The sequence below is a fragment of the Sceloporus occidentalis genome, unplaced genomic scaffold (assembly GCF_023333645.1).
Source record: "Sceloporus occidentalis isolate IW3139 unplaced genomic scaffold, rSceOcc1.0.p SCAF_34, whole genome shotgun sequence".
In the NCBI taxonomy this organism is placed as follows: Eukaryota; Metazoa; Chordata; class Lepidosauria; order Squamata; family Phrynosomatidae; genus Sceloporus; species Sceloporus occidentalis.
This window is the reverse complement of record NW_028317014.1, coordinates 7,886,109-7,913,023: the sequence shown is the minus strand read 5'-3', so window position 1 is coordinate 7,913,023 and position 26,915 is coordinate 7,886,109. Positions and strand designations below refer to the sequence as shown.

The 26,915-nt window shown below is 39.1% G+C and overlaps 1 protein-coding gene across 1 annotated transcript in view; it reads right to left on the bottom strand.

Annotated features, from left to right (window-relative positions):
- Window positions 1-1,099: 1,099 nt before the first annotated feature.
- Window positions 1,100-26,915, bottom strand: part of LOC149298214 (glypican-3-like) — a 133,849-nt gene continuing 108,033 nt past the window's right edge. The window contains exons 9-10 of the mRNA XM_089487665.1: window positions 8,566-8,725; window positions 1,100-1,272 (exon numbers count right to left, since the gene is read on the bottom strand). Coding sequence (XP_089343791.1) covers window positions 1,100-1,272; window positions 8,566-8,725 — 333 coding nt within the window. The remainder of the gene's footprint in view (window positions 1,273-8,565; window positions 8,726-26,915) is intronic.

The following is a 26,915-nucleotide window of genomic DNA, read 5'->3' as shown; positions in this document are numbered from 1 at the left end:
GTAACTTTCTAGATGACATGCCACAAAATATGAATTCTTTAATAACCCATCATGCCAAATCTGTGAAGTGACATGGGTCTAAGACAACTTCTCTATCATCTACACTTGCATTAAAGCAGGGGTCTAAACTATGACATCATACTAGTAAACAGCAGCAATAATAGTGAAGGGGATATGTTAGGGGGTCAGTGTTGTATATGAAGAACATGTATGCCAAGATTTACACATTAAACAGCAATTGTTCCTACCCATAAGATTATCTTTACAAATTATAGAGGAACTTGGATAGTGAGTTTAACATCCGGCAGATTCATCAACTCTTGGAATGCCCAGGAATAAACCGGGCAGATAAAATAAATCAATAGAGTGATCCCTTACAACTGCATTAATTTAGAATTTATCTTCACTTTCCTGATGCACATCTGTAAAACTGGAGATGTCCTTGATGTATAATTAATGTCTGTAAGTAATCACCGTGTCAAGTGTTTAAAGCTGATCTGTGGTCAGCAAGGCTGAAAGTTAGGTACCTGATCTGGTCTGGGCAACAAACCAGCTGTAGCTACCAGTACAAGCACAAAATAATATCATTTAACTGGGAGCCAGCAATACTATTTAACTCTTTAAATGAGTTAAAATATGATATCAATGATATTCAAGGAAAAATATATTTTTTATATTGTGCATTCTGGGATATGGCCGGCATGTTGCCTTTTGTTGTGGAACTAAAACTCCTCTAATTCTCAGCTACATACAACTGTAACTGCAACTGTCCCTGTCTGTGATTCCAAGTCAGCGTTCAACAACAGACGGGGATTGTGTATTGCTCAGGCCTCTTGCCTATAAATATGTGTCCCTTTGACCTACAATCACCATACAAGTAATAGAGTAATTTCAAACAAAATATTTGGAAATAAATAATACTCAAGAAACAGTCTGTCTTTATTAATAGATTAATAATAATTATTTATTATATAAAATTCTGTTGGTTCCCAAGAGTCTTTACAATAGTTTGAGAAATGTTGTTATAAATTGTAAATACAGCTAGCAATGTATCAGCTACTAGAGTAAGATAGGCATTAAATCAAGAGGTTTAAATCTCTCACATCGGCCCCAAGACGGTGATAATGATGAGTAGAAAGAGTTTGGTTAAAGAAGTTCCAGCCTTGCTGCTCCCAGACTGAAGGCCGGTTGTCTGTCTTCCATTCTGGTCCTTCTGATTCCGAATTTGTTTATTGAGTGGCATGTCATCAATATCCAGCTCATAGTCCAAATCTGAAAATAAGACAGAGTAAGTAAGAGGAGTAAAGTAAAAATAGAATATCTACATGGGTAATGTAACGGCCCGGCGTGTGCATACACCATCATACGCTGCAGTCTCATTATAGGCTTGGAAAATTCTTATGTATAAGTAAAGCTAATTCGAGATCCACGTCCAGGCGTGGCTCACAAGGACTATGCGTTGTCTTCTCCTGTCATAACAACCCACAGTTCCTCCTGCACAGTTTCCAGGCCCTTGAATTCCACAAACACATTGTATTTCAAGAATAATACATCACATTGCTTTAGGGAGAGACATTGTGCCAAATTCAATGTTTCCAGAACCCTGTAAGTGAAAAACATGAGCGCCATGTCAAGCTCATACACTGAAAGTTTTAATAAGGGGTTATCAGTGACCGTTCACCCTCCTGGTAAAAGTGCAGTCGTCTGGACATCACTAGTTGTGTAACAGTACACAATAGACATTGCATTACAATCGATGAGGACACTTTGCCTCTACGGTCAAACAGTCATTTAAGATGATTCCACGTAATGAAAAAATAATGTAAAATCAAGATATAATCTGAACTACCCGGCAGGAGTAGAAGGCATTGAAGAAACACCTTGTTTTTACTGTAGGCTTGTGCTCATCAATCTAAAGAAAGCATGGCCAGATATTCTGCAGACAGAGATGTTTTTACAGATTTCTAATGCACCATAGTCTTTTGATTCCCCACCGCCAGAGAACACAAGTTTTATCAAATCTTTTATCTCTTCTGCTGGAGACGTTGCATGCATGATTTTGATAATTGTGATAAATGGCTCATTTATTGTATACATAATTGCATTAATTTAATCTCTCGGGGCTAGGGAATGCCAAATTTGTTGAAAACATATCAAACGCAGTTTATTAACATGAAAACACGGGCCTTTCCATGTATATTTAGTAGGTGAAAGTATGCACCTTGACATGAAATTTGTCTTCTCCTTTTTATACAGATAATAGCTTTATATAATTTCATTCATTTTGACCTCCTATATGTTTAGAATTTCAACAAAATCAATGAAATCCAAATCGTTTAGGAAACAAATCGGGTGGTAAAAACTTTGCTTCTAATTAATATTAGGTTTATGTGCTTTAGATACAATCAATGTAAGGGATTCCATGCCAGTCCTGTTTGCTACCCTAATATTATCATCCAAAATATTTACAGATACCCATAGCCTGGCCGTTATGTTTCACATTCAATGAGGTTATTTTTCTCTTACACCTAAGACCAAGCCCTTTACCATTGGGTATGATGCAAAACCAGTGATTTGATGCAATATATGATATTTCTAGGATATTAACTTTTACAACTTTCAGTAGGGACAGTGAAGACCAACCTTTTGTAGATGGGGTCCCACTGACGTTGATGTAAAATGCTATTTATGTTATTTATGTGGAAATTCAATCTAAAGTGTCACTTAACTAACATAGCTATGGCCAGTGAGTATGTCTGCCTCTGTGTGTCTCTAAGTAGTCACATAAATAACCATACATAACATTCTGCGCTTCCTGGTTTTTAAATACTTGAGTCACTGACATAATATAATCTAAAAATATAAGTTAAAATGTGCTAATATGAGTTTAAAACATGTGGAAACCAGCAGTGGAGGCCGTCTGTATTTTTCGGCTTAATATTTTGGCTAATGCTTTGCCCCCAGAGCTGATCTAGTTGAGACATGTCCAGCACCATTCTTTCAAAGGTCGCCTCTCACATTCCTTTTAACAATGGCAGGCGCGCACCAGCGGGAGTCCCCATCTCAATCCATTCACTACGGCAAGGCTTGTGTTTGTGTTATTTACTTTACGAATCAGCCTCTTGGATGGTTAAAATGAATACAGTGGGTATGGAGTTCTGACCCGAGGCATTAAAAGGGACACATGCCAAATTGTATGAATTAAAGTGTCTGTTAACTACACAGCTTGCCATGCTTATAACTAGTGAATATGTTTTTCAAGTTTTTCTAATGCTTATAAAATTGTTCACTCAACGAAAAGTTCTCCATGATCTATTTAGTATGTATGGCTGCTATGTTTTTACCCAATAGTGAGAGACAGGTTTCACCATCCAAATTGGAGTAAGAAATAAGCAGTTTCAGTGTGAACATCAATCTCATCAGTCAGAGATTGTCAATAATAATTATCTTCTCACAGGGATATCAAGGTGTGGTCCGCATGGAATCTGCAGCGGTAACCGCACCCCGATAGCAGATCCAGGGGGACAAAGGGGCAATTGCCCCCAAAAGATAGATAGAGGCATTCTCCAGGAGTAGGGATGAAGTCTCGACATCCGGATTTACCTCTTTGCCTTCCTAATTTCAAGGAGGAGGTGGCGGGGTTGAACAGGGTCACGCAACATCACATTGGCCGGGCAAGCTGCATCAAAGAGGGGCTGAGGCTTTGCATGTGTATGTATGTGTGTCTGTCTGGGCATGTTAGCCTTTCTGTGTTTCAGTATGTTAGTGGATGTCTGTGTCATTATGTGTGTGTGGGTATATTAGTGTGTGTGTGTCTGGGTGTGTTAGTGTGTGGGGGTATGTTAGTGTGTGATTATGTGTCTGTCGCTATGTTAGTGTGTGGTCATAAGTGTGTGAACATGTGTCTTTGGGTATGTTTGTGTATGTCTGGGTATGTTAGTGTGTGTGGGTATGTTAGTGTGTAAACACATCTTCAGGCGTGTTGGTGTATGTGGGTGTTTTAGTGTGTGAACATGTGTCTTTGTCTGGGTATGTTTGTGTGTGTTTGGGTATGTTGGAGAAATTGTGTGCATGTTAGTGTGTGTGTTTGGGTATGTTGGAGAAATTGTGTGCATGTTAGTGTGTGTGTTTGGGTATGTTAATGTGTGTGGGTATCTTAGTATGTAAACTTGGGCAACAGGGGATATGTTGGGCACACTAAATGTCAAAATGTTGGCCACATCTTCCGTATGCCCCCATCAACAAAGTAGTAATACTGGAATTCAGGGTCAGTACGCTTAAGCATTTGTGGCTACAGGCATTTAAAAAATAACTTTTCCCTAATTGTGTTTCCTTTTTTCATGCTTTTGGAGAGAATGAGATCAATTGAAACAGGCTGCTCACATCAGATGTTCAAAACATTGTGCATTTAATATTAAGTGATTTGGGCCATACCCAACTGAAGACAGGAGAAAAGGTCTTAGTTTCCTTCACATAATGCTTAAGGGCTACATCAAAGATATTGGATTATTATCTATATAATTTAAGAGCATATGGCACATACTACATTTAATTTCTGAAAGGTTCAATCTATACAGTTCTTAAAGGACGTCTTTCAAAGAAAAAAATAATTCAGTGTACTTTGAAACCAAAGGCAGCCTTATAAGGGTATGTTATAGTATTAATAATCTAAAATAGTTTCTTTTTATACATTTTGGATTATTATGGCTGGATTACTAAAACAGGAAGCTACTATGTTTCTCCTTTTTTTTTTTCTTCCCACACAAAGCCTAAAGCGCCAGAGGTGCTTCATGACATAGGGTTATTCAGTATCAAGCATAAAATAATCTGAGCTAAAAGGCATCAAGGGAACATATCTCTGTTGGATACCATTCTCACAAGAGATAACATCTCTGTGTTGTTTTATACAGACAATTCATCACAATATGTGACATTAATCCCTTAGAATAACATAGCACAAGGTGACATCTCAAGGGAGATAAAATAATAGTAAGGAATAAATGGACATTAGAGGTCTACAGCACTAGAGCCATGATGTGGAATTCGATCTACCTGTAGAATAATGCTTTTAAATGGCTAGGAACTCCATCACATACATAAGCCATACCGATTATTAATAGTTTTATTGGTTATAAAGCTAGATAACAAGTAAAAACAGTTAATGCTACCATATTACTAAGTAAGACTCCCAAACATAAATAATAACTATAGGAAACAGTCCATCCTCTGAGGATTCTTCTCTTGGAATGCACCTGCAATAAACGGCTCCACAATGCATGCTTAATCCCCGCTGGAGCAAAAGGTTTCATGTATAAATTACCAGCACTACAGCTTTCACTAATGATCATTTTCCAGCATTTAACTTAAAACAAAACAAAACTCTATTTTCCTGAATCAATGTGCTTGTGAAACAATTCTCCAAGTGAGAAGCTTTGGCCCCCAAAGAACAATGTTCATTACGGCTCCAAAAATCTGTTCCTTGTTAAAAATAAGTCGAACGGTGTCTGGGGGTGTAGCAAGCAATACAAAATGATTACTCGACTCTAGCTCATTTCATTCTTAGGGCAGATATACATTTAGGAGGACAGTATACTCTTACAAGGACGTGAGTACATGAGGAATGTGTCTTTGTGTTTGATCCCATGATGATCTCTTAGCGGCAGCCCTTTTAAGAAACCGACCTCACTTGTGTATTGAAATGTTCATCTATGTACCTGTCTTGAAGAGTCAACCTTGGTGTTTCTGTTGCCTTGGGGTAAGAATGTCTTTTGCGCGTTCCCCTCCAGAGACTTAGTGTTCGCTTACATTTCTATTTTTGCTCCATTGTGTAATGATGGCAGCTATGCCTTCAGTTCCACAGGCAGCACTTTAACGTTCAGACCAGCTAGACAAGCGGTGTGTATGCGCAGAAATGTTCCTGTGCAGACTCGCTTTCAAGCATAGGCGAGAGGCAAGCGACAGCGCACGCTTTTAGCTCACTGCTCTCGCCAGCTGCCTAGGCGTCCTGATATCTTCACCATCACGGCTGATGCATTCTGCTTCCAGGCATGCTTAGACAAGTAGAAAACAAGAATGGAGGAAGCTAAATCTTCCCCAGCATTACATTCACCAAGTGTACAATTATCACTGATTAATATACGGTGAAATATATTTTCAGGTGACATTTAAACAAAGTTTTAACAATGGTTTCCTTGAAGATATGAAGTTGGAAATCACTACCGTAAATTAGATGTTTGCGCCTCTGGTGCACACGCTCGGTGAGCTGACATGCAAACAGTTTAACAAGTTGTCTCCAAAATGTTCTCTGCTGACATAATCAGAGCCTAATGACTCGTATCCAGATCAGGATAACCATATGGTGTGTCATTTTCACAGGTGTTCTACAGAACATATGATAAAAATGTACTTATAAACTGTCGAAAATAAATACAATTGAGCTTTTGTATCTAAATACCTATATAATTTTGCTTTGTTTAATTTAAAAGAAACAGTTTTTAAGTGTTAGTGACTTGTATTATTATTTATTAAATGTATTTAATAAAGAGTTAAAAGACATCACATCATTCCGCTGTCTTTTGTCTCTGATTGTAGCTCTAAAAGATTTGCATCATGCATTTTTACTAAAACGGAAGCACGAAGACCTAGAGGGTCATAGGAACTGCCCTTTATTGAAAATTCTGCTTTATGTACATTTTATTTTGCCGCACGTTTAAAATACGACCCCTTTAATATAAACCTTGACACTGACCAAACACGCACATCGTGTGCTAAAAAAAAGTTCTGCCACCCAAGTGCAGTCTGCCCTGCTGGATGCCAATAATAGCCTCCAAGAAAGTTTCGCTGTGAAGCAGCAGTTTCCACTTTGGTACTTACAAAGGGCAATGGAGACCAACAGCTGTACTCACTTCAAGGCTTTTAGTCTCTCTGTTCTCTGAGTGCTCTATTTTTAAGACTTTCTCATCCTCTTTGACCATTCGGCCAAAGCAGACAAATAAAACCCTTTTCGTTAACTAATAACCAAACAATAACCTTCATGAGACTCACCCTGAAAATAACACAGCGACCAGCTAAACTCTGCCCTGACGTTTTAAGGGTCATACGTGTAAGGGATGCTGCATTGATTTTTTCCCTTCTCTGCGTTCCCCCCCATCTCTCTTCTCTGATGTTGACGAATTGCTTTTTGCAGAACATCAATTTTCTTCCCCCGACAATAGTGCAAGTCTCAAGAATTAAACCGTCCCACCCTGCTATGTCATTCTGTGTTAATGACACCACTGAACAGCTGTATGTCTCAAATGACGTACCATTATTCCATCCATGATTTGTAATAAAACCCCCAAAACAGCAAACGGACGAACCACACCTCATATATCCCCCGAACAGGGCAAATGAAAAAGCAAGAAATGTTTAAATAGAATTATCTACTTAATAATTCCATAGATGGCACTAAAAAGGCCTCGTAACCGGTAGTAAGAAGACAAGGAGGATAAGGACTGGCGTGTGGGCTGTAATACTGCTGGCATGTATATTCATGTGGAAAACATATTTAGGCATGGCGAAACACCTCGTTTACCGTGAAAGGGCAACATACTCATCAGCTTACAAGAGGGAACAAATTCCTCTCCATCAAAAGGGGAAAAACATCAAAGGCTTCTTTGTGTTCCTGCTGTAGGCTCATCTCAGACTCGTAGGCAGGACTACCCAGAAAATGAGGAGACAAGCCAAAAAAGATCAGTAGGTGAGATGCCACAGCTTGGGAATGTGAACTCAAGCCAGGCATTTGGACCTCCTAGTTGCCAAGAGCGTACAACCAGATGGCCCAACACTCAACCCAATATAGAAACCGTCAAACGGCAGCTCACCCCATCCGAGCCGAAGTTCGATTGTTGCCAGTCTCAGACTGGCTGCGCAAATCACTTGAAGGGTCTTTGATATCGGGGGTGGCCAAATGCCGTCCAAAATTATTGGAAGAAGGTCAGATCCTGTAAATTTCCTCAATTAATATAGATCATACAATATAATACTATATAGTCAATTCCATCTGAGTAAAAAGTCGTTGAAGTTTGTTGTCGCAAAAACCTGGCATATACCAGGCTCCCAATCGCTTGACTATAATATATATAATATATATACTATATATATATATATTTATATATTAAAACAGTTCAGTCATTTAGCATGACAGACTGACACTAAATGCTTTTTATAGAAAAAAAAGCCATTTTTAAACCACATCCCTAATGTTAAGAAAATGGAAATGCGGTTTATAACTGGGGCAATATGGTAATTTTAAGATGTGTAGAAGTGAATATTTTAAACAATCTGAACTGTCACACGACTACATTCTAAGAAGCTAATTTAAATTCCACTAACTGGCAGCAAATAACTGATATTCCACCGATAGAACAAAGAGTATAGACTGCGAGCTACAAACACTTCCCTTAAACCATCTATGTGGAAAGTCTATGCAACGCATTTGAACAATTTACAGCCATTTCCATTGAAAGGTTAGCCTGCCATAGCAGTTTCATTTGTGGCATATATTCTCTAGAGATATTTAAGTACCATCTTCCCTTCGTATTAAACAGACACGCACTCGTTTTGTAGGACAGCGTTGCATAATTTTAAATATATTAAGGATCAGATTATGTTCTTTAGTGTTTGTAGCTAAAGTAAAATGTCGGTATTCGGCATATGGCGGCTTTACTCTTTTCCTTTGTGAAAACTAGTTGGCAAATTAAGACAAAAAGTAAAAGTGTCCAACGGAGCGTTTCTGCAGAGTGCTTCATTAAAGACACAACGGAACGGGGTCTGCCAGCTACTACAAACTAAATGTTGGGGAACAAATCCAAGGGAAAGTATAGACACCCAGAATCTGACAGCAGATACGATTCAGGAAAGCTTTATGTATATCCCAGGTTAAATTCTCTCACTCTATTAGTCTATGTAATGCTTCTGATGGAAGGCTGTTCCGTTTATCTACCACCCTCTTGGTGGTATATAAAGTATATTCCTTCGTTGGGGGCTTTCGAGAGTCCTCCAGTTTTTTCACATGTTAATAACAGAATGGGACGCCCAATGTCTTATTCTATGACATACAGTAGGACTTGTGTTATATAGAGACCCAAGGGCCCCGGGTAATAGGAGGCTGGCCCCATCTCATCATAAGACAAGGGATTACAGGCTCGGGTGGAGAACATATACATTATGTCATGCTATGCAAAGATATTTACATCACCGGCAGAAAAATGGGCCATGGAGAGGTCCTCCTGATTGGAGAGGTTCCCTCATTGATGAAGTTCATCGAAACGTATCTTGCCTTGGTACGTTTGCTGTTATATGTCTACAAAGTGTCTCAGGCGAATGTGTAAGTGGTTTTAAACACCACCGGTAGTTTGCTTTCATTTGCAAAGTGGACCAAAGGCTAAGCCATTTTGTTTTTCAGCAGAAATACACAAAAGAAAATGGGAGACATTAACATAACATAAACCTATAAGTCGATTTGTCAATATTTGCTAAAAAGACCCTCCCTCAACTTCAATGAAACAAAAAAGAAACCTTTACAGTCTGGAAAAGAGCTTTTTTCCTCCTCTTTTTATCACAGAGTCACGTTAACAAAGTGGGTACAAAGCCTCTTGGCTTGCTAGCTGTGTCCTCCAGCGTCGCTTGGGAAATGGGGGGTCCTCTGATGGCCGTTTTGTCCGCGGTTGAGAAATCTTAGCATTTTCAGATAAAAATGGCTTATCTCCCAACTGCTGTTATCTCCCTGATTAGACAACATTTTAGATTACATTTTTTATTAAGTGATTTCTTTTCCCGCTGAGAATATTACCACTAAGTTTACAGTTCTTTTATTACCTCATCCAAGTGTTGAGATTTATGAAGAGGTGAAAAGTTGGAGTGTGAGTGTTATTCCAAGGGAGTCGATTTATCAGTTTAAAAATGAGGCTTCATAGCGTAATCCTGAAGATTTCACTCTCCAGCCTTTTACTTTATAATAAATACAGCGGACAGTCTGTCGCTTAGAGGAACGGCTCGTATATTACCTTATACAGATCACATTGCAGGGGGGGGGGATTCATATTTCTTTATCCTAGGGCAAGATGAATGGTAACAAGCAGGGAAAAGCCCTAGGGGCTCACCAAAAGTGATATATACAATGTATTTACTAATACATAAATTAGTGACTCTCTGACCTCTGTTTTGGGGCCCAAAAATGAACAGAGTCCTATGTAGCTGTTTAAACTGCTTATACACTAGTGCCACCTGTAAGTGACCGGATAGTTAGGGGTCAAGTGACAGAAGGAAAATTAAAGCAATGTAAAACAAGCCAAATATGCAATGCAAGTAGAATTTTTATTACAGTTTATGGATTTTTTCCTGCTTTGCTTTATTTTCATATAAATGATTTAGCACCTATTACTGAAATCTTCTGTTAGAATATAATGGTTTTTTTTTTAAAAAAACCAGTAAAAATACATTTTTTTCTATAAATGAAGTGCATCTATAGAACTGAATCCAACAACTTCAAATGATTCTTGACATCTGACACGCAGAATAAGCAGATTTTGGAAAGCACCCATGAGCTGACAAGATAGAAAAATAGAAACAGAATCAGCTTGTAGGTGGGTTTCTGACATATCTGACGGACGGCAATCTGCGGCTTCCCGCATGACCCACATATTCCATTCTACAGAGCACTGCAGTCATCAGAATTCCCTGAGAAGGAGGGAATATCAGAGTCGTATAAAACGGGGGAAGACGTGATGAGCGGCAAAACGTGACACATCCGCTGCTGCAGACAGTTCCCAGGAAACCCAGTCACCCAAAAGAACGGCTGAGAATTGTGGGATTTGTGGTCGGCAGCAGCTGTAGTGCCAAAGGTTTATTATCCCCGAATGCGTGTGTTTCTAATGTTGTAACATAAACCACCGTCTATTTCAAGATCTATCCCACATATGTAGCGTATTGTATGACATAAATATGATGTATGTATTGCCAGAGGACTGCACTTTTGGCCACTATATAGGTCTTTCCATTTAAAGTTTTCAAAAGGCCAAAAGAAACAATGGAAATCAGGAATGTTTTATAGTTAGGAAATCTCCTTGGTTTGCACATTGCGTTCTAGGAGAATTTATGCAATGCTGCAATACTGTGACTAATATTATATATCTTCTATTGTTTAAAGTCCATTGGGATTAGTAAGTAGCCATAAAATGTGGTTATCTTAATATATTCAAATCAACAATTCAAATAAACAAACAAGATCATATCAAATGTAGTCGCTAGTGTTGGCCTTCTTTTATTTACTGATGAATGCATAATTGAAACCCGTTATTCTGCACTCCTGGGGCAGAATGTGGCATGGATATCAGTACGAGGGCGATGTGATAGCACACCATGTCCTACCCTCACTGTGCAAGTGTAAAGCCTATTTTGCTCGAAATGAACATTATACAAACAAATACAACTGGAATAAACTCAAAACAGAGAAATGTGCATTAATCCACATGTTGTTTGATTAAAACTTCCAATGAGCTGGCATATAAATCTAAAAGAATTCCAAGATGAACTTTAAAACACATGGTGCTCAGTGTAAGGCAGCACCAGGTAAAGCTCACTGTGTGGCTGTATTTGTCTGTTTGTGTGACTGTGTGTATTGTCTGTTAATAGAGTGGTTAATTCCCTGAAACTACTCATGCCTGGTAACAGAGGTGTTAATTATCTGAAACTTCTATCTGGTAATAGAGGGGTTCATTTCCTGAAACTGCTCATGTCTGGTAATAGGGGGTAAATTCTCTGAAACTGCTCATGTCTGGTAACAGAGGGGTTAATTCCCTGAAATGCCTTATAACTGGTAATAGAGGGGTTGATTCTCTGAAACTGCTCATCCCTAGAAATCAGCATGGTTCTCAGGACTTCCTTATATGATTGTGTGCCTATGCGAATCAATGTCCATGTGGGATATATATATATATACTGTGTATATTATATTCTACTCTGCGTTTAATCACATCCGCTCCATGCTGTGTGCGTGAATGGCAGAATTAATATGTGGTCACCCTACCTAGCAAGTCTAGACAGCTTACCGCAAAACTGGGGGGTCAGGCCCCGGGTGTGCATATCAAGGAAGCGGTTACAGGGGCACAGCCTCAACACACTGCTTACAAAGCGACGTACGCCCTTACGTCAGAGCTCCAGGATATGACAGCAGCTATGGAGGAAGTTGGTCCGTGCCCAAGGTAAATACGTAATTGCTTAAAAAATGGTCTAAAATGTAGTTTTTGTTATCTTCCACCGTTGTTAATGATGGGTCTAGTCAAGCTCAAAATTTGAGTCTGAGCACTGTGTGTGACCGTAAAGGATATAATAGTTCTCTGAAATGCAAGCAAGAGCAAGCGACATACTGTTAAATAATTAGAACTAAGCCTGATAATGAAATCACAAGATAATCACATTATAACTTAGCGCTCTATTTATTTATACAGCGCTACAGTCATGTTGGCGCTTTCTAAATAATATTAAAAACACCCTTGGGATTGAAAAGCTTTAGTTTTGCGACTCTACGTTTTTAAACGATTGTGTGCTTTCACTGATGCGATTGAGTAACATCACTGTTTTTTAACCTATAGAGTGGTGTGAAAATCCCAAAGTGAAAGCTTTGAGAATATAACACTTTCCGATGACCCCGCTACATCGGGGGTGTGAGAGCCGTCCCCACAGCGAGGAAGTGTCACGCTGGGATGCGGAGTCCCATGTACCCTTCTGCGTCTGGTGAGGGATGAAGTCTCACTCCGGACATTTGACATGGATGATCTTTAAATTTAGTCTTTCAGTGCTTAACCCTTTCAGTTTCTGGAAGCTGTGCTTTTTTTGGAGTATGACCTGCTTCTTCCTTTCACAATTCTGCAGTAAAGACTGTTTTTTTTGGAGAGGGGGGCATAAAAATAAGTTGTTTCATTATAGCCCCCAAAGTTAAAACTAGATGGAAATAAAAATATGGCTCGTTTTTCGCCCACTAGCATATGTAACTTCCCTCATTAAACACAGTCCTTTACCCAGTTATCATATTCACGGTGGCCTATAAAATAAAAAGGGGAGACTAAAGAATGCCTTGCTATAGGCACTAAAATGACAGAAACATATTATTGTTTAAGGAACACTGACATTTTTGATCATCATGGAAAATACAGAAATGTGATTGGTCGGAAGAACAAATTGTATTTAAAAACCAAGACAACGTCAGAGTGTTTTTACACGGGGCTATTAGTTAACTTGACAGGGCATTCATCTTAGTAAACTGGCTGTGAGTTTAAAGAAAGCCCCTGTCCAAACATTTGCAAGGGATTATAATGGCATAATTACTTAAATATAACAGCGCTAAGTATTCCTCATCATATGAATTTGTAGTAAATCCGCGTGACATTTCTGGGCAGCATTATTTAAGTGTAAAAATCTACACTATTATTTATTATAAAAACTATTACTGTTCTCTAATAAGGTCCCTGAATGGTAAGTTAGAATTCAGCTGGTGTTGTGTGTGTGATGATATCGAATGTTTAAAAGTATCCAATCAGTAAAACTGTGTGTAGTGGTTTAGAAACATAGATACATTTATTAAAATAAATACAAAAAATAGGGTCAGCTGCAGGGCCCTAAAATAAATTGCATAAAATAGCTTTCCTATAAGATCTATAAGGGTATCTCGTTATGATAAAATAGGTATAAAATGGGGAGGAAAAAACCCCCAAAAACTGGTTATTAAAATAACACAATATGCTCAAGGCAGTTGATTATAACATCAAGAGATAATGTCTCTCATGTGAAATATGTACAAATTGTTGGTTTCTATAAATATATCAAAGACCGAGTGGATGACACAATAATATTGCTGTTTGTTATGTAAAGTACTTCAAATATAGTCCTCTGTGGAAAAAGAGTATTTCATATTATTCACAGTTTGTAGGTGATAACGCTTATCAGTGTTCGGTGTGTCTTCTGTGAAGACTTCCTTAGCGATCCTTTCTATGAAAATGTTTTTAGATACCGTGTGTCTTTATTATGATTTTTCGGGAGAATTACCTACAGAGTAAGTGTGAGAGCTCCGCGGGACACAGCATAAGAAGATCGGTGAGAAGTGCACAGCACCATATTTAAAAATGACCTCTGTGGTCCAGAAGATCCATGTTTTTTTCTATGTTGGCTCAATAAAAAAGGCATCAGCTCCGAATGAAGACCCCAGCTTTTCCTGGGCTAATACACATACCCTGAGATTCTTGAAACATTAACCCTTTAATAGCACACCATAAAGTTTCGAATTAATGACCCGCCAAATGTGTTAACCAAATGGCTCTTCTATTGGCCATCATGGACACCTTGATTTATCATTATTTAAATATACACTACAAAAACATTCAAGTAGGAATACCAATCATAACATACTGGTAGCAAAAGCATCAATTGGGAGTCTTATATACGATCACAGCAGTGTAGAATAGGAAAGAGGCGGCTCCAGACTGTGTGACCCTGAGAATCTGCCCCTTCACCCTGAGACCCAAAGATTGGGGCAAATCCAGGTATGCTTATATGGCTATATTCATATAGCTGTCCATTCCTAATGCACTACGCACAGAGAGTCCTCTTCTCCCTGCCACAGCATCCGTTTCATGGTGGAAATGAAGTGTTTCATCGGCATGCATGTAGTCAACATTCTGCGACATTACGTGCGCAAAACACTACAGGGCATGGTGCAGAAACTACACAAATTGTGTGGTCTAAGAGTATGCCTCCTGTCACAGCTGAATAAGGTCATCCCAGTCAGTGACCACCAGGTACGCAAACCAGGAATCTCCCAGCTATGGACAGTCATGTGGCCATCAGGATGTCCTCTCAAACACAGGAACCTCCGGGACTAAAGATGCAGCTTTACTCCGCTTACAAACTGTTCGATTCACCAAGGAATGTTTTGGCGCTTCAGTACTTGTTGAACAACAATTCCCATAATTAACTGGCTGGCTATGAATGATAGGAATTGTAGTGCAACAACAGCTGGAGTCCCACAGGTTACTGAAATCTCCTTTACAGTATCTTATCTACACAAAGGATGGGTGGAGGGGACCATGTATGCGAGGTCATATAACCACAGGGAGTCATCAGTCAAACAGTCAGCTGCTGTGAATTTAGCCCCAACCCTGTTTCCTTCTGTCACTAGCAAAAGCCAATACTGTTGTTAATAGGAACAGTGGAAGCTCGCTTTGCTCTCATCATTGTTTCAGACATTCCACAAGTAATAGAGAGCTGAATGAACTGGGGATTTTCTGTGCCTCATTAAGAGATTCCAAGAAAAAATTGTTTTTCCCCCGTCTTTTTAATTCGGCATTGGTCTTCCGAACTGCAGTTCCACTAGGTCTGCTTTTCCACATTAGGGTCAATGGAAAGTGGAATAGGCTGCTAATCTTCAACAAAATGGAAAAGAAAAGGCTAGAAAGAAGGAAATTCTATTGGTTACCCCTGGTTAAATCTTTGTGCTTTGGCTGGAGAACAGCACAGAAGCTCAGAATTATTTCATTTATCTGATGTGAAAATGCAACTGTTCTCAGGTATTTTTTTTCTGCTGAGATTGGGGAAATTCCTGCAGCACTTGTCTTGAGTAATTCAATGGTTGATTGTTGGCTCTCTCCACTTTCTCCGTCTCCTAGCCGCTTCTATTAATATACCAACCAGTGAGCGCACATGTCCGTTTCTGTGCAAAGTCAAATGTTGTAGCATAAGAAGCTCGAATGCAAAACCAAAAAATTGCAGACACACACAGCTGACATTTCATTATGTTAGAACGTCTGCAGAACAGTGTCACTTCTCCCAAAGGTTTATAGTGGTGGCACTTAATTCCTTTTATGAAACAAATAAAACCCTATTCCTAGAAGGTTCTGTTAGCTGCCGGGGTCACGCTAGATGTTTTGGGGATGTTCTTGGAATAAAAGATAGAAGATGCTGTCCTGAGCTGTCTGTGCCCTTGTATGTGGTTAAGGCCCAATAACAACAAAAACAATGTTGCTCTTGGCTTTTGAGGGTAGAATATTAACCCGTGATGACGGCACACTAGTCGTGTAAAGACTGTTTTAAACTCCATGTACCTTTAAGAGAAACTGTCTTCTCATACTTCCCAAAACAGACCACCCAGATCTGTACTTATCCACCGGATTGGGGAAGTTCTTGCGGCACCTCGCGTGACGTGATTGTACACTGTGCTCATTCCACACACTCGTCTCTGGTGCTAGACGCTAGTACTGTTGACGTAATGACTGCGGCTGAAGAGATAATGACCAAATGCTGAAGGACTCCATGCGGTGCACAAATAACCATGAATGATTTATTTAAGGATGGGTGCACATTTCTAGGACACTCTATTCCGTTCATAAATAAGTCACAGATCTTGTGGCGTGGATCCATTTCAAACCACAAGACTGAACAGAGTGGATCCACACAACCAACACTGCAAAAAGTTGATACCTAGGGTTGTGTAACCACTATATTGTCACATCACAGTAACACTTCCACCAGTACCATCCCAGCATCAAGTGGAGGGTGCAATAACATATGTACATGGGTTGCCAGTCGATGTTGTAGTGTTAAGTTGTGCGTGATGGCCGTGAAGCCCAACGCACACCGAGGACGGTTCTCATGGAACGGCAGTGATGACCTCCAGCTGCAGGAACCAGATCACCATCTTGGACAAAATAATGACTTCCAAACCTAGTTACTCTATCCAAGTGTTTGATTTTCTAACATAAACTTACAGAAACTGCAGTTTGGTTGAGTTCCTTCTCTATGAATCAGCCACACGCCGCATATTTTAAGTGAGTGAGGGGATTAACCCTTTGATCACCCAAGGAGCACGCAAAACACTGCAAAGCATAAAACTCCTTACCATCCAAGTTTTCTGGCTGTTAAAAGGTGTATCAGTTAGGCATTCTAACACATTCCCTAATAAATAGTTACGGCTGGCCCTACTCCAGAGACGCAATTCACCTTATTTATTTATTTGTTTTGTTCAGTAAAAAAAAGCCCGCTTAAAAGGCAACAAAGTTAAAGGACTCCTATAAAAGTAAGAAGACTGTTTTATTGCTTCGGTCTGAGGTTATAAAACCTTGCTCAGAGGATTCTAATAGCAGAGAGCTGCTTGTAGTGTTTAGAGTCCACGAGAATAGCTGTGTGCTTGTATAAAAGAGGAAACCGAAAACATTATTGGCTATTTCGGCTCGCTACACATTCCCATAACGGAGCCTGGGGATGGGCCATCCCAGAGGTCTGCGTTTGGCAGTGTCCTCTGGCAATCACATGGTTAAACAATCTTCCTTACCTAACCCTGCCCCCACACACACGCTACAAGAGACTTTAGTAGCACCTATTTTACGTTAAAAAGTAGAAAATAATCCAATTAATGTTGTTAATGATGTGACTGATTTACAACTTTAAGTTAATTACGTTTTTTGCTCTGTCACGCGTAAGGCTTTGTAATCATATTCCGAAGCACTGTACATAATAGTATGACATTTTATATACAGTGCCAGCAGATTATATAGCACTTCTACAATACGGCAGAGTCAAAATTGACGAGAACGTTAAAAGTAAAAAAATATAAAACTTTTAAAATAATACTAGAACACAATAAGACATACTGCAAGCTTACAATCTATTGTATAGCACAATCTATTGTATATTGTATATTATCTATTGTATAGCACAGTGCTGGAAGCAGTTTGGTGGCTTATCGTGTCCTAAAATACTGCTTCACACAGAAGAGGTGATTTTTGGTGGAATCGAAAAAAACAATACGATATTTTTTTTATATAATGTTTAATAAAAATATACCTCAACTAGAATAATGCATTGACTATATTTTGATATGTTTCATCTCTATATCGCTTGTAATTTTAGCATTTTTTAATAACAAGAATTACATGAAAGGCTCTAATGTGTGGGAACTGGTTATGTGCTCCAGTCATATATTTTAAAAACATCAGTATTTGGTGCATTTCCAAGTAACAATTTATTATTTTACCCTGAGGCTTTAGATCAGTAAAGACATAGGTTTGCCCCCTAGTGGTACAATTAAAAAGTAGCACCCAATCTCTGGTACGTATTATGTGCATGTCATAAATTACTGATTTTAATAATATATTTTCATTAACTAACAAGAAATATGACATATAAACCTCTGGTACTGTTGATATGATGAATAATTAATTAATTATCCAAATTAACCAATGAAAACGTCCTAAAAAAAGTATATTTTCCATTCTAAAAAAGGTGAAGTTATGGGGCGAATACAGAAAAAGATTTTAGGGCCTCAGAGGTCATTTTTTAAGGTCCGAAAGGCTTAGGTAATATTTTTCTATGTTGGCCCAATAAAAGGAATCACTTTCAACAAAAGACTCTTTTTGGAGACCAATGACGTATGGGGAATATATCCTGTTTTCCTTTACTAAGAAATAAAACGTGTACAATTCATACAAAGCAGGACAGCCTTGCGGACATCATACATTTAATTTAGGGGGGTTTAGTTTGGACACTACTACTTATCACTTGTAAAGTCGGTCCACATCTGTGCGGGGGTGCTGGTATGGTGGGTACGAGTGTTTCATGTTCACAGCTCTACAAATCACAGTAATGTATATATAGAAGCCACAGGAAATGGGTTAATATGTTTTTTAAATTATGTAACTATATTTTTCTCCTCCAAAGTACCTTAATTAGTTACATAAATAGCTATCAACAGAAATAGCTATATCACAGAAAAAGGCCCATGCCTAGCCACGCTAACCACATCCCCTAAAACTAAAGCGTCTGTCTCTGGCTATAGAATTTGGGAGTTACAGTTTACTAAATGTGATTTTTTTAATAAGTAAACCCAGAGTTAATCAAACAGATACGCCAGCAGCACCGACCCATATTCTAGGGACCTTCAAGATCCAGACGTGGTCATGTTACTTCTGGATACTTTTGTATTATGAAATATTACTTAAATCGACAGTCTGCTGGCCCAGATTTAGTACGCATTTAGAAACATGGAATTACTGAAGATAAAAAAAATTCAGCTTATCTAGTTTGGCCTTTTTTATACCTGCAAAAAAACAAAACCCCACTTACCCGCTGAAGATTGTGCAGCTCTAGACATTTGATGGCTAAATCTGGATTTATCAGATGCCAAAAGAACGCTACCTACAGGAACGCAGAGTGCCTACTGTAAAGTTTGTGCATCAACAATTGTAATGCGGTTCTTACATGGTTAGCACGATTTCCTTGGGTGCTGCAAGCATACAAAACACCACTGCTAAACCAAATCCGATACAATTCCAATAGTGAGTAAAAATATGCCACACACTCCCGTTATCATAGGGAGCACTTGTGCCACCTAACTTTTATTATTACATATTACAAATTGTTTCAAGGCAGCAGCCCCCTTCTCAAATTATATTAACTCACTTACTGGCACTATGGCTTGGCAAATGACACCTACAAACCACAGTTTAACCACCTTCTTGAAAGAGAGCCACCTGCCAGCTGCTGTACCATCCCTTGATGGTAAACATAATAGAAGCAACTAGATCACAGATTGGCCTTCCTACAGTGCATGAATGAGGAGAGAAAGAAATATAGCTATATTATAAATTAGCAGATAAGAAGAAATTGGAGATTTAGGGTTGCCCAACCAGCTTATATGCTGGCAACGTTGGTTAAAACAACCAACAACCAGCGTCTCAGGCCTAGGGGTAAAAAAAGAATTCTTCTAGGGTTACAGTGGCAGGTCAAAGAGTTACTGTCAGAATAGTCACCAAAAATAGTCACTCCCATACAGCTACCCATATCATCTTCTTGTTCCGACAGCCACAATGACCAACATCAGGTTGGAGATTTTGCAAACACCGTCAAAGTGAAGAAACAGCGACGAGTCAGTTATCTTTAATATCATCGATAGGACCTTAAATAATGCCCAATAAAACTCATTCTTTCTCCAGCTATGTCTGAGTTTTGGCTCCTGTTCGTGACACGTGTGATGACATAAACTGGGCGCTGAGTTTAAAATGAATCTCTGGTTGGACACTCGAGTCAAAATCCCCACCCGGTTATCTGTTCCAAACGCAATTCATCATCTCAAAGCATTTCCAAAAATCTGTTGAATAGCTCTGACAGGAGACAGAATGGAAATGAAAATGTCACCAAGTTATGAAGAGTTTTACAGAATTCTATAGAACATGAAACAGGAAAGGTTGTAGTTCAGGACTCACAGGTTGGCTAAACCTGCTTTGACATGCATTGTGTTTTAATAGACATATGTCTATTATTGCACACATAATGATAATTTTTACTAATGATAAGGAAAACTCAATGGCCGCATGTAATTAATGTGGAGAGATGAAATATTTCATCTCCTCGCGATTCTCACCCAACGTATAGTTTAGTAAATCAACTCCAGCGTAAACAGAGTATGCAGTATACTTATTCTTGTTTAAAATTTAGTGGTGATCCTTTTTGTGGCAAATGATGTAATGACATGACACATTGGTCCACTAGGACCTTTGCTCACCATGACACCATCACCTAGCTATGTCCACACTTGTCACAAGCCAGATTTGGCAGGGATTATCCCTGGGATGAAAGCTGCCACCGCTCTGCTTTGCAGCGAGATGAAAGTTAACTTCTTGCCACAGCTAACTCACTGTTTTGTGAATCAGCCCCATAGTTAAAATCAGCATAGCGTGCATTCGATATTCTCTTCTTGCAGCTGTCTGGCAGGACAAAAGATTTCCATTTAGAGTGGCAGCCAATTGTGCCAGAAGTTACATTTCATGAGCTTCTCCCAAAAAGGAACCAACGGAGGATTTCACTCTGAAGTGTGCGATCAGAGTGACAAATACCATAAAAGTTAGGGTTTTGATTCAAACGTGTTTTTTTTTTTATATCCATTGGATTAACCCTTTCAATTAGAAATCAGAGATAACCAACTGTAGCGCACTGCAATTTGAACCCCATTCTCTACTAGTCCAGAATCAACTGAGTTAAATTTCCAAGGCACATTGACATTGTAATTGTGGGAAGGTCTCATCTGGTAGATTTCCAAACTCATTTATCAGTTTGAATTACTAAAATTAGCAAGGCTAATTTACTGTCACTATTGAAAATTGAGCAGATTTGGAATTTCTTAATGGTCTTAGAAAGCAAGTCTTTGTACCCGTCTTAGTCCCAAGTCTTTTCTTGTCTAAATTCCATCTTAGATTTTTTTTTTTTGTGAATGCAGCATTTTGTAGCCAACACAAACTTTGTGCTGAAAAATAATGTAAGAAACTGGAAATGAAGAGAGATTAGCTGTTCGGTGCTCCTGTTAGTTTAAAGCAGAAATAACTTTGGCTTCTATGCTTTCATAGACAAAGAAAGTTTGAAATGCAAAGCATGTCCAAGTGTCTCTCTCCCTCTTTCTCGTTTCAGCATGAAAAGCCTTTAAAATATGCCAGAACGCTGGTAATGGACTTATTAAAAAAGAAAGGGCAACTTTCAGTGTAATTCTTGGATCTTTAGCACCGTCGTATCATCAGTCTCAGCAAAAAAAAAAAAAATTCTATTCTATGTAATTTTTTTTGCAAATTACCATTAAAGCAACCATTACAATACAATTCACTGTGATATGCAGAGCCCGCTAGAGAATAGCTATACAACCCTTTTTCAGAACAAAGTGAGGCACTTGCTTTCGGTTTCTGGCAATTTAGCTTTTTTTATAATGCAACAAAAAAAAGTAGCATCATTTTTGAAATTTTGGTGAATGCTAAATTTAAAAAGAAAAAAACTACCTAGGGATGCTCTCTGACAGCGATTGAGACGGAGGGTATTATACATGGATCTCTCTCTTTTCCCTATTGGGTGTAAAGGTCACTCATTTACATTCATATTATGATTTATTTTCATGTGTACAGCCCCTGATATATTGCAAGCACTTTCAATTCCTTTTGTACCATGGAAAGTGTATGTTAAGGAAGGTATTGAGAAAATTTGATTGAAACATTCCTGTTTTAATAGGTAATCCAAAGTGCCACACTTTAACAATGGAGTTTTTTTTTCTCAAGTTTTCCCAATAAATATCAAATCATTGTAGTCTCTCCGAGTCCAATTCTTCGTTCACCACCTTTGCGCTCACAGCTCGCCATGTCAGTCACATGGAATCTTCTATCCTCCCCAAGTTATGCACAGGGTATCCATTACCAGTTGGTTATTGCGGCCTAGGTCCAGGGGGGGTGGCAAGAGGTCCGGGGGAGGGGACGGCAGCATGATAGGAAGCCTGATCGCCCACTAGTCAAAGGGTGAGTAAAAAAAGGGAGATCACTGGTTCATATCTGTGGTTTTTCCTTTTTTCTACAGTTCCCCCTTTGCTATATCCATTCCTGGATTTCTTTATGCTCTGCCATTGGCTTCTGATTCTTGAATTACGGTCCTGCTCTTAGCTTCAGCTTCTGTTTCCTTTATAAGATGTGCCCCACCCGTTTGTTATGTTTGTCTTAGTCTGCAGTCTCTAGGTATGTCTTTATCTCTGTTCTGTGTTAAGATTTAATGTTTATTTTCAGCTTATTAGAAATTCAGTAGGCAGGATTTAGCACTAGTACCCACCAAATATTGGAGTACTTTGGAGTACTAAGCATACTATGGCCATAAGATGTGACTAAATCTCCAATTGTTATCACATAGTCCTAGGCTAGTCCTGTATTTATGTGTGTCAGTCTTTTAAGTGCCTTTGCCCTCTTTTCCCTGAATCATCTGAGGATCTCGGTTCCTCTCTCCTCTCTCCATGTCCCAGTTTAAGATATCCTATCCTTGCTTAAAGGAGAAGCGTCTGAGGATCTTGCCTCCTTACTCCATCCCTTGTGTTCCTTGCCTTGTTCCTTGTCTTCTGTTGTGTCCTGTACCATGTATGTCTTGTCTGCTTAAGTTTAGAATCTGTGTTCTATGTATTCTTTATGTTTGGCTTTGTTGGTTATGCTTTAATAAGTTTCCCATGTTTTGTCGCTTGCTATGTTTCTTGCTGTGTCCCCCTTGCTCGCTGAGTCCACTTGCTTGTTATGTTTCTCAAAACCCTCTGCTCTTAGTCTTCTTAGTTTCCCTAATCCCGGCCTCCTGCATCCTGTACATTTGTCTATAGAGCTATGTCTCATGCCTGCTCCAAGGTGCCTTCAGGATATTACCAAGTTTTGTTTTGTTTTGTTCTGGACAACATCCGCTGCTATGTCAGGGCCCTGGTATGTGGCCACACAACCCTAGGGGAGTGTGGTTACCCTGCACCAGGCTCTGTCTGACTCCGCTACTGCGCATTAACTCCTCGTCCCTGACAGATATCAAACTCTATAAAAGGCTCGCAATTAATATACAATCACACTATTAACACTGTGTATCACCGGATAATATGCTAAATATTATCCTGGCCACCAGGCATTGATTAGCACAGATAATCATACCTGGGAACTTCTGAGCTCTGGCTACCCAGAGCCTTCCCTTGTGGGAACGAGGCCAGGACTGCCTGCTGACATCGGTGGGTGGTCCCGCTGATGTCGGTGGGCGGTCCCGCTGACTTCAGCGGGAAACACCCCTATTTAAAGGGAAAACGGGCGGTATGCAGATGATATTTTAAAAAAAATATTTGGAGACACATAATGTGGTTGAGGTTAACGCTTTATTTAACGCACACTAACCTTATAGGGTATTATAACAATCGTATATATAAGTAGAACAGCTGTGGTATGATAGATGTTATGGAAGTGCGGGTAGCAAATATGTAAAGGAGAATAATATTTAAGCACTGGTCCCTCCCTGTGTCCCCTGGTTTAGGGAAATGTTCTGCTGAAGTCTCCTCCATGGCGTGTTGCGCATTTCCACATTGTTTGATTTATAATTCAGGATACTCACCTTTTGTGCACAATATTATTGATTTCTCAAGTGTTCTTAAATACTCTTCAATTTCCGTCCCTATCCATATTCAGGATGCAATCTCCTGCTTTTAAATTTCAGGCCTGGAACCACTTGTACTCGGTATGCACTCTGTGATGTAGACTTAAGAAAGCAGACTAATTTTAATTAACCCTTTCCAGAGCAATAATTTGGGAGAGTTACATCAAGATGACTACGGCGCAAACCCCAATCTAATCTCTTTTGTGATGCAAATGCTCTGATTATTGTTCACTGCCTTCACGATAAATGCCCCATTATGTGAAGGGTACTATTAATCAGAGACTTTATGGCAGCTCACTGCCATTCACTAATAATTCTCCTCTTTTTTTCTGTTTGCACTCTTAGCATAGGAATAATATTGCCAGTGTAACCTGAAGAATTAATTGTCCCATCTCCTTCCGAAAAAGCTGAGGCCAGCTGAATGTTATTGTTTATTCCCATAATAAAGATGAAGTATAAAAATTAAAAAGTCAAGGATTATTTGGAAGCGTAGGTTTGAGGTCCGTGAATGTTTTTACATTGGCCTTGGGCCATCAAACAAACTTAGCATAGACAAATGTGAGATTTCACATGATGGAGTGCTTTCGCTCCTGTGTAAGGAGCCTCTCCAGATCCTATATCAGCATACATAGTAAAGGTACTATATTGAGAAGCTACCCTAGCACCAGGTGGTATTTAGTATTAGGAAACGTAGGCAAGGAGTGGACATGGCTAAACATGCCCAGAAAAAGAGGGATGCAACCCAGATAAGTGGGGCTTTACCTGGAGACTCCAGGTCCAACCATAAGGGTATAACATAAGTATTTTCTCTATATTTATTGATAAGCCTGCTTGTTAGTTTTATTCATCTATAATTTTGTTGTTTTTTGGTCCATACAATATTGCACTATTATATTTTCTCTTTTTCCATGTATATGCGCCCCATGCTGTTTTGACCAAACCACAAGAGTTCCCAGATATGGAGATTAATTTTTACGGGACCTTAATGTAACATGATTTCAATATTCTCCTTACTAACCTGTTTACATGGAGGACGTTGCTAACAAGCAATTCTCCACTTTGGCGGTATGCATATGATCAAGCCTGTTTACAATATAAAGAAGTGATCCTCGGGAAGCATGGCATTAACATCTCCCTTTTAACCCTGAAATCTTGAGACTTCAGTAAGGACCCAGAAACTCAGAACAGAAATATATCAAGGTCTTTGAAATATGTTTGTATTTCCTGGGGATTCCAGCTAGCCTTTTTTAAAGTGTTACTCTAGCAGAAATCTTTTTGCTTCAACTTCCCAAGATGGAAAATATAAAAATCACATAAAGACGTTAATATTCATAGTTTAGTTCTAGGCTGTCTGATAAAAAAAATGTATCTAAAAGGGTTAATTAATTTGCATACATTCCATTTCTTTCTGTGTGTTTTCTTCATTTTATCAGTATTTGTGCAAATATACACAGGGTTTCATACCCCAAGCATGGAACATTTCTGGAAAAACATGGCTTAAATGCCTTCATTTTAGTTTTGCGGTAACTTCGGCTTATTTGGCTCTCCGTTTCCTTTCACTAGGTCCCCGGAGCTATTAATCCCGCAGAAGTCTGCACTGAGCACACAGGCTTCAATTGATACCTTGTTTAAAGTGACTCAACACCTTTTCGCTTCTGTCCCAAACTTACTGACACATGAGCCACTTATAAGCGCCAGGCACACACTCAATAGATATACACACAGACATATATTTTCACGACACTAACAAAATACAAGAGAGAGGGTGAAAAAAAGAAAACCACCTAACAAAATCCAGACCGTCATTCGTGATTTTACCCCTTAGCTCCTGGATAAGCCACGAAGATGCTTATTAAAATAGTGTGAGCGATTCAGGACTAGCACGGAAACATGACGTATCAAGGTAAAACCGAACACTTGGCCAAATATTTTTCTTACATTTGATGTTAAGCAGGTGCAAAAACAAGATTCCCTGGTCTTTTAATATGGAACGTTTTATATGCATTTACATATACTTGTTTAGTTGCCATGGAAACGAACGCTTGCGCCATATGGAAGTATTAGCAAAATTCTTTCCCCTCGCTTCAATCCAACCATATTAAAATAAATCTAATCCCCCACATACAGGGCTTTGGGAAGCTTCTCTTCTCCCAGCAGAACTTTGGGCTGCCTGCTTTTTCCCGAACTCACTGTGCAACCCCATCCCCACAAAGTTTTGTGCTACCTAATTCCCCCAAGGTGACCCTCATGCTTTTAATGCCACCATCGATGAGACTGATCTGTACTGAGTGGACATGGTTGAGCTGGAGTGTTACCGTACATATAAAGCAAATAAGCAAAAAATTAAAGTATATATACAAAGACAAGATGGAGAAGGAGATGCATCACAACATCATGTTGTCTGTTGAATTACATTTTAACAAGAGTTTCCCTGCTAGAACTCGGTTAACCCAGTCAAGAAACAGTATCCAATCTGGATTGTTTGATTCTTTGTAGACTGATTCCCAAGATCATTGGTTATAATAGGTGGCAAATCAAGTCTTTTGTAGAACCCAGTGGGGCCCCAGAACTGCTTGACTTGTAAAGTTCTAACGTAAGCTTTTTTATATAACAAACACCAAAGCATGACCAAGGGCTGGTGTTTTTTTTGTATTAAGAGTAACTTAAAGTTATTGTGGGGATTTGACAATCTCTCATAAGGCACAAGTTGAAGCATCTCGTCTTCTTGTCTCCATAACAAGCCCTTATCGGAGATTTGCGCATGGCTGCCTATGCGTCAGTATGGAAGATAAAATAACAGTAGCTGGGTGCTCCTGAAATCAATTTCTTAAATCCCCTTAGCAGAGCATTAGAGGAAGCTAGCTACGAGAGCACAGGAGAGTTGTAGATCTTGGATAAAGCACAGCAGACTATTAGGCGACTATTTC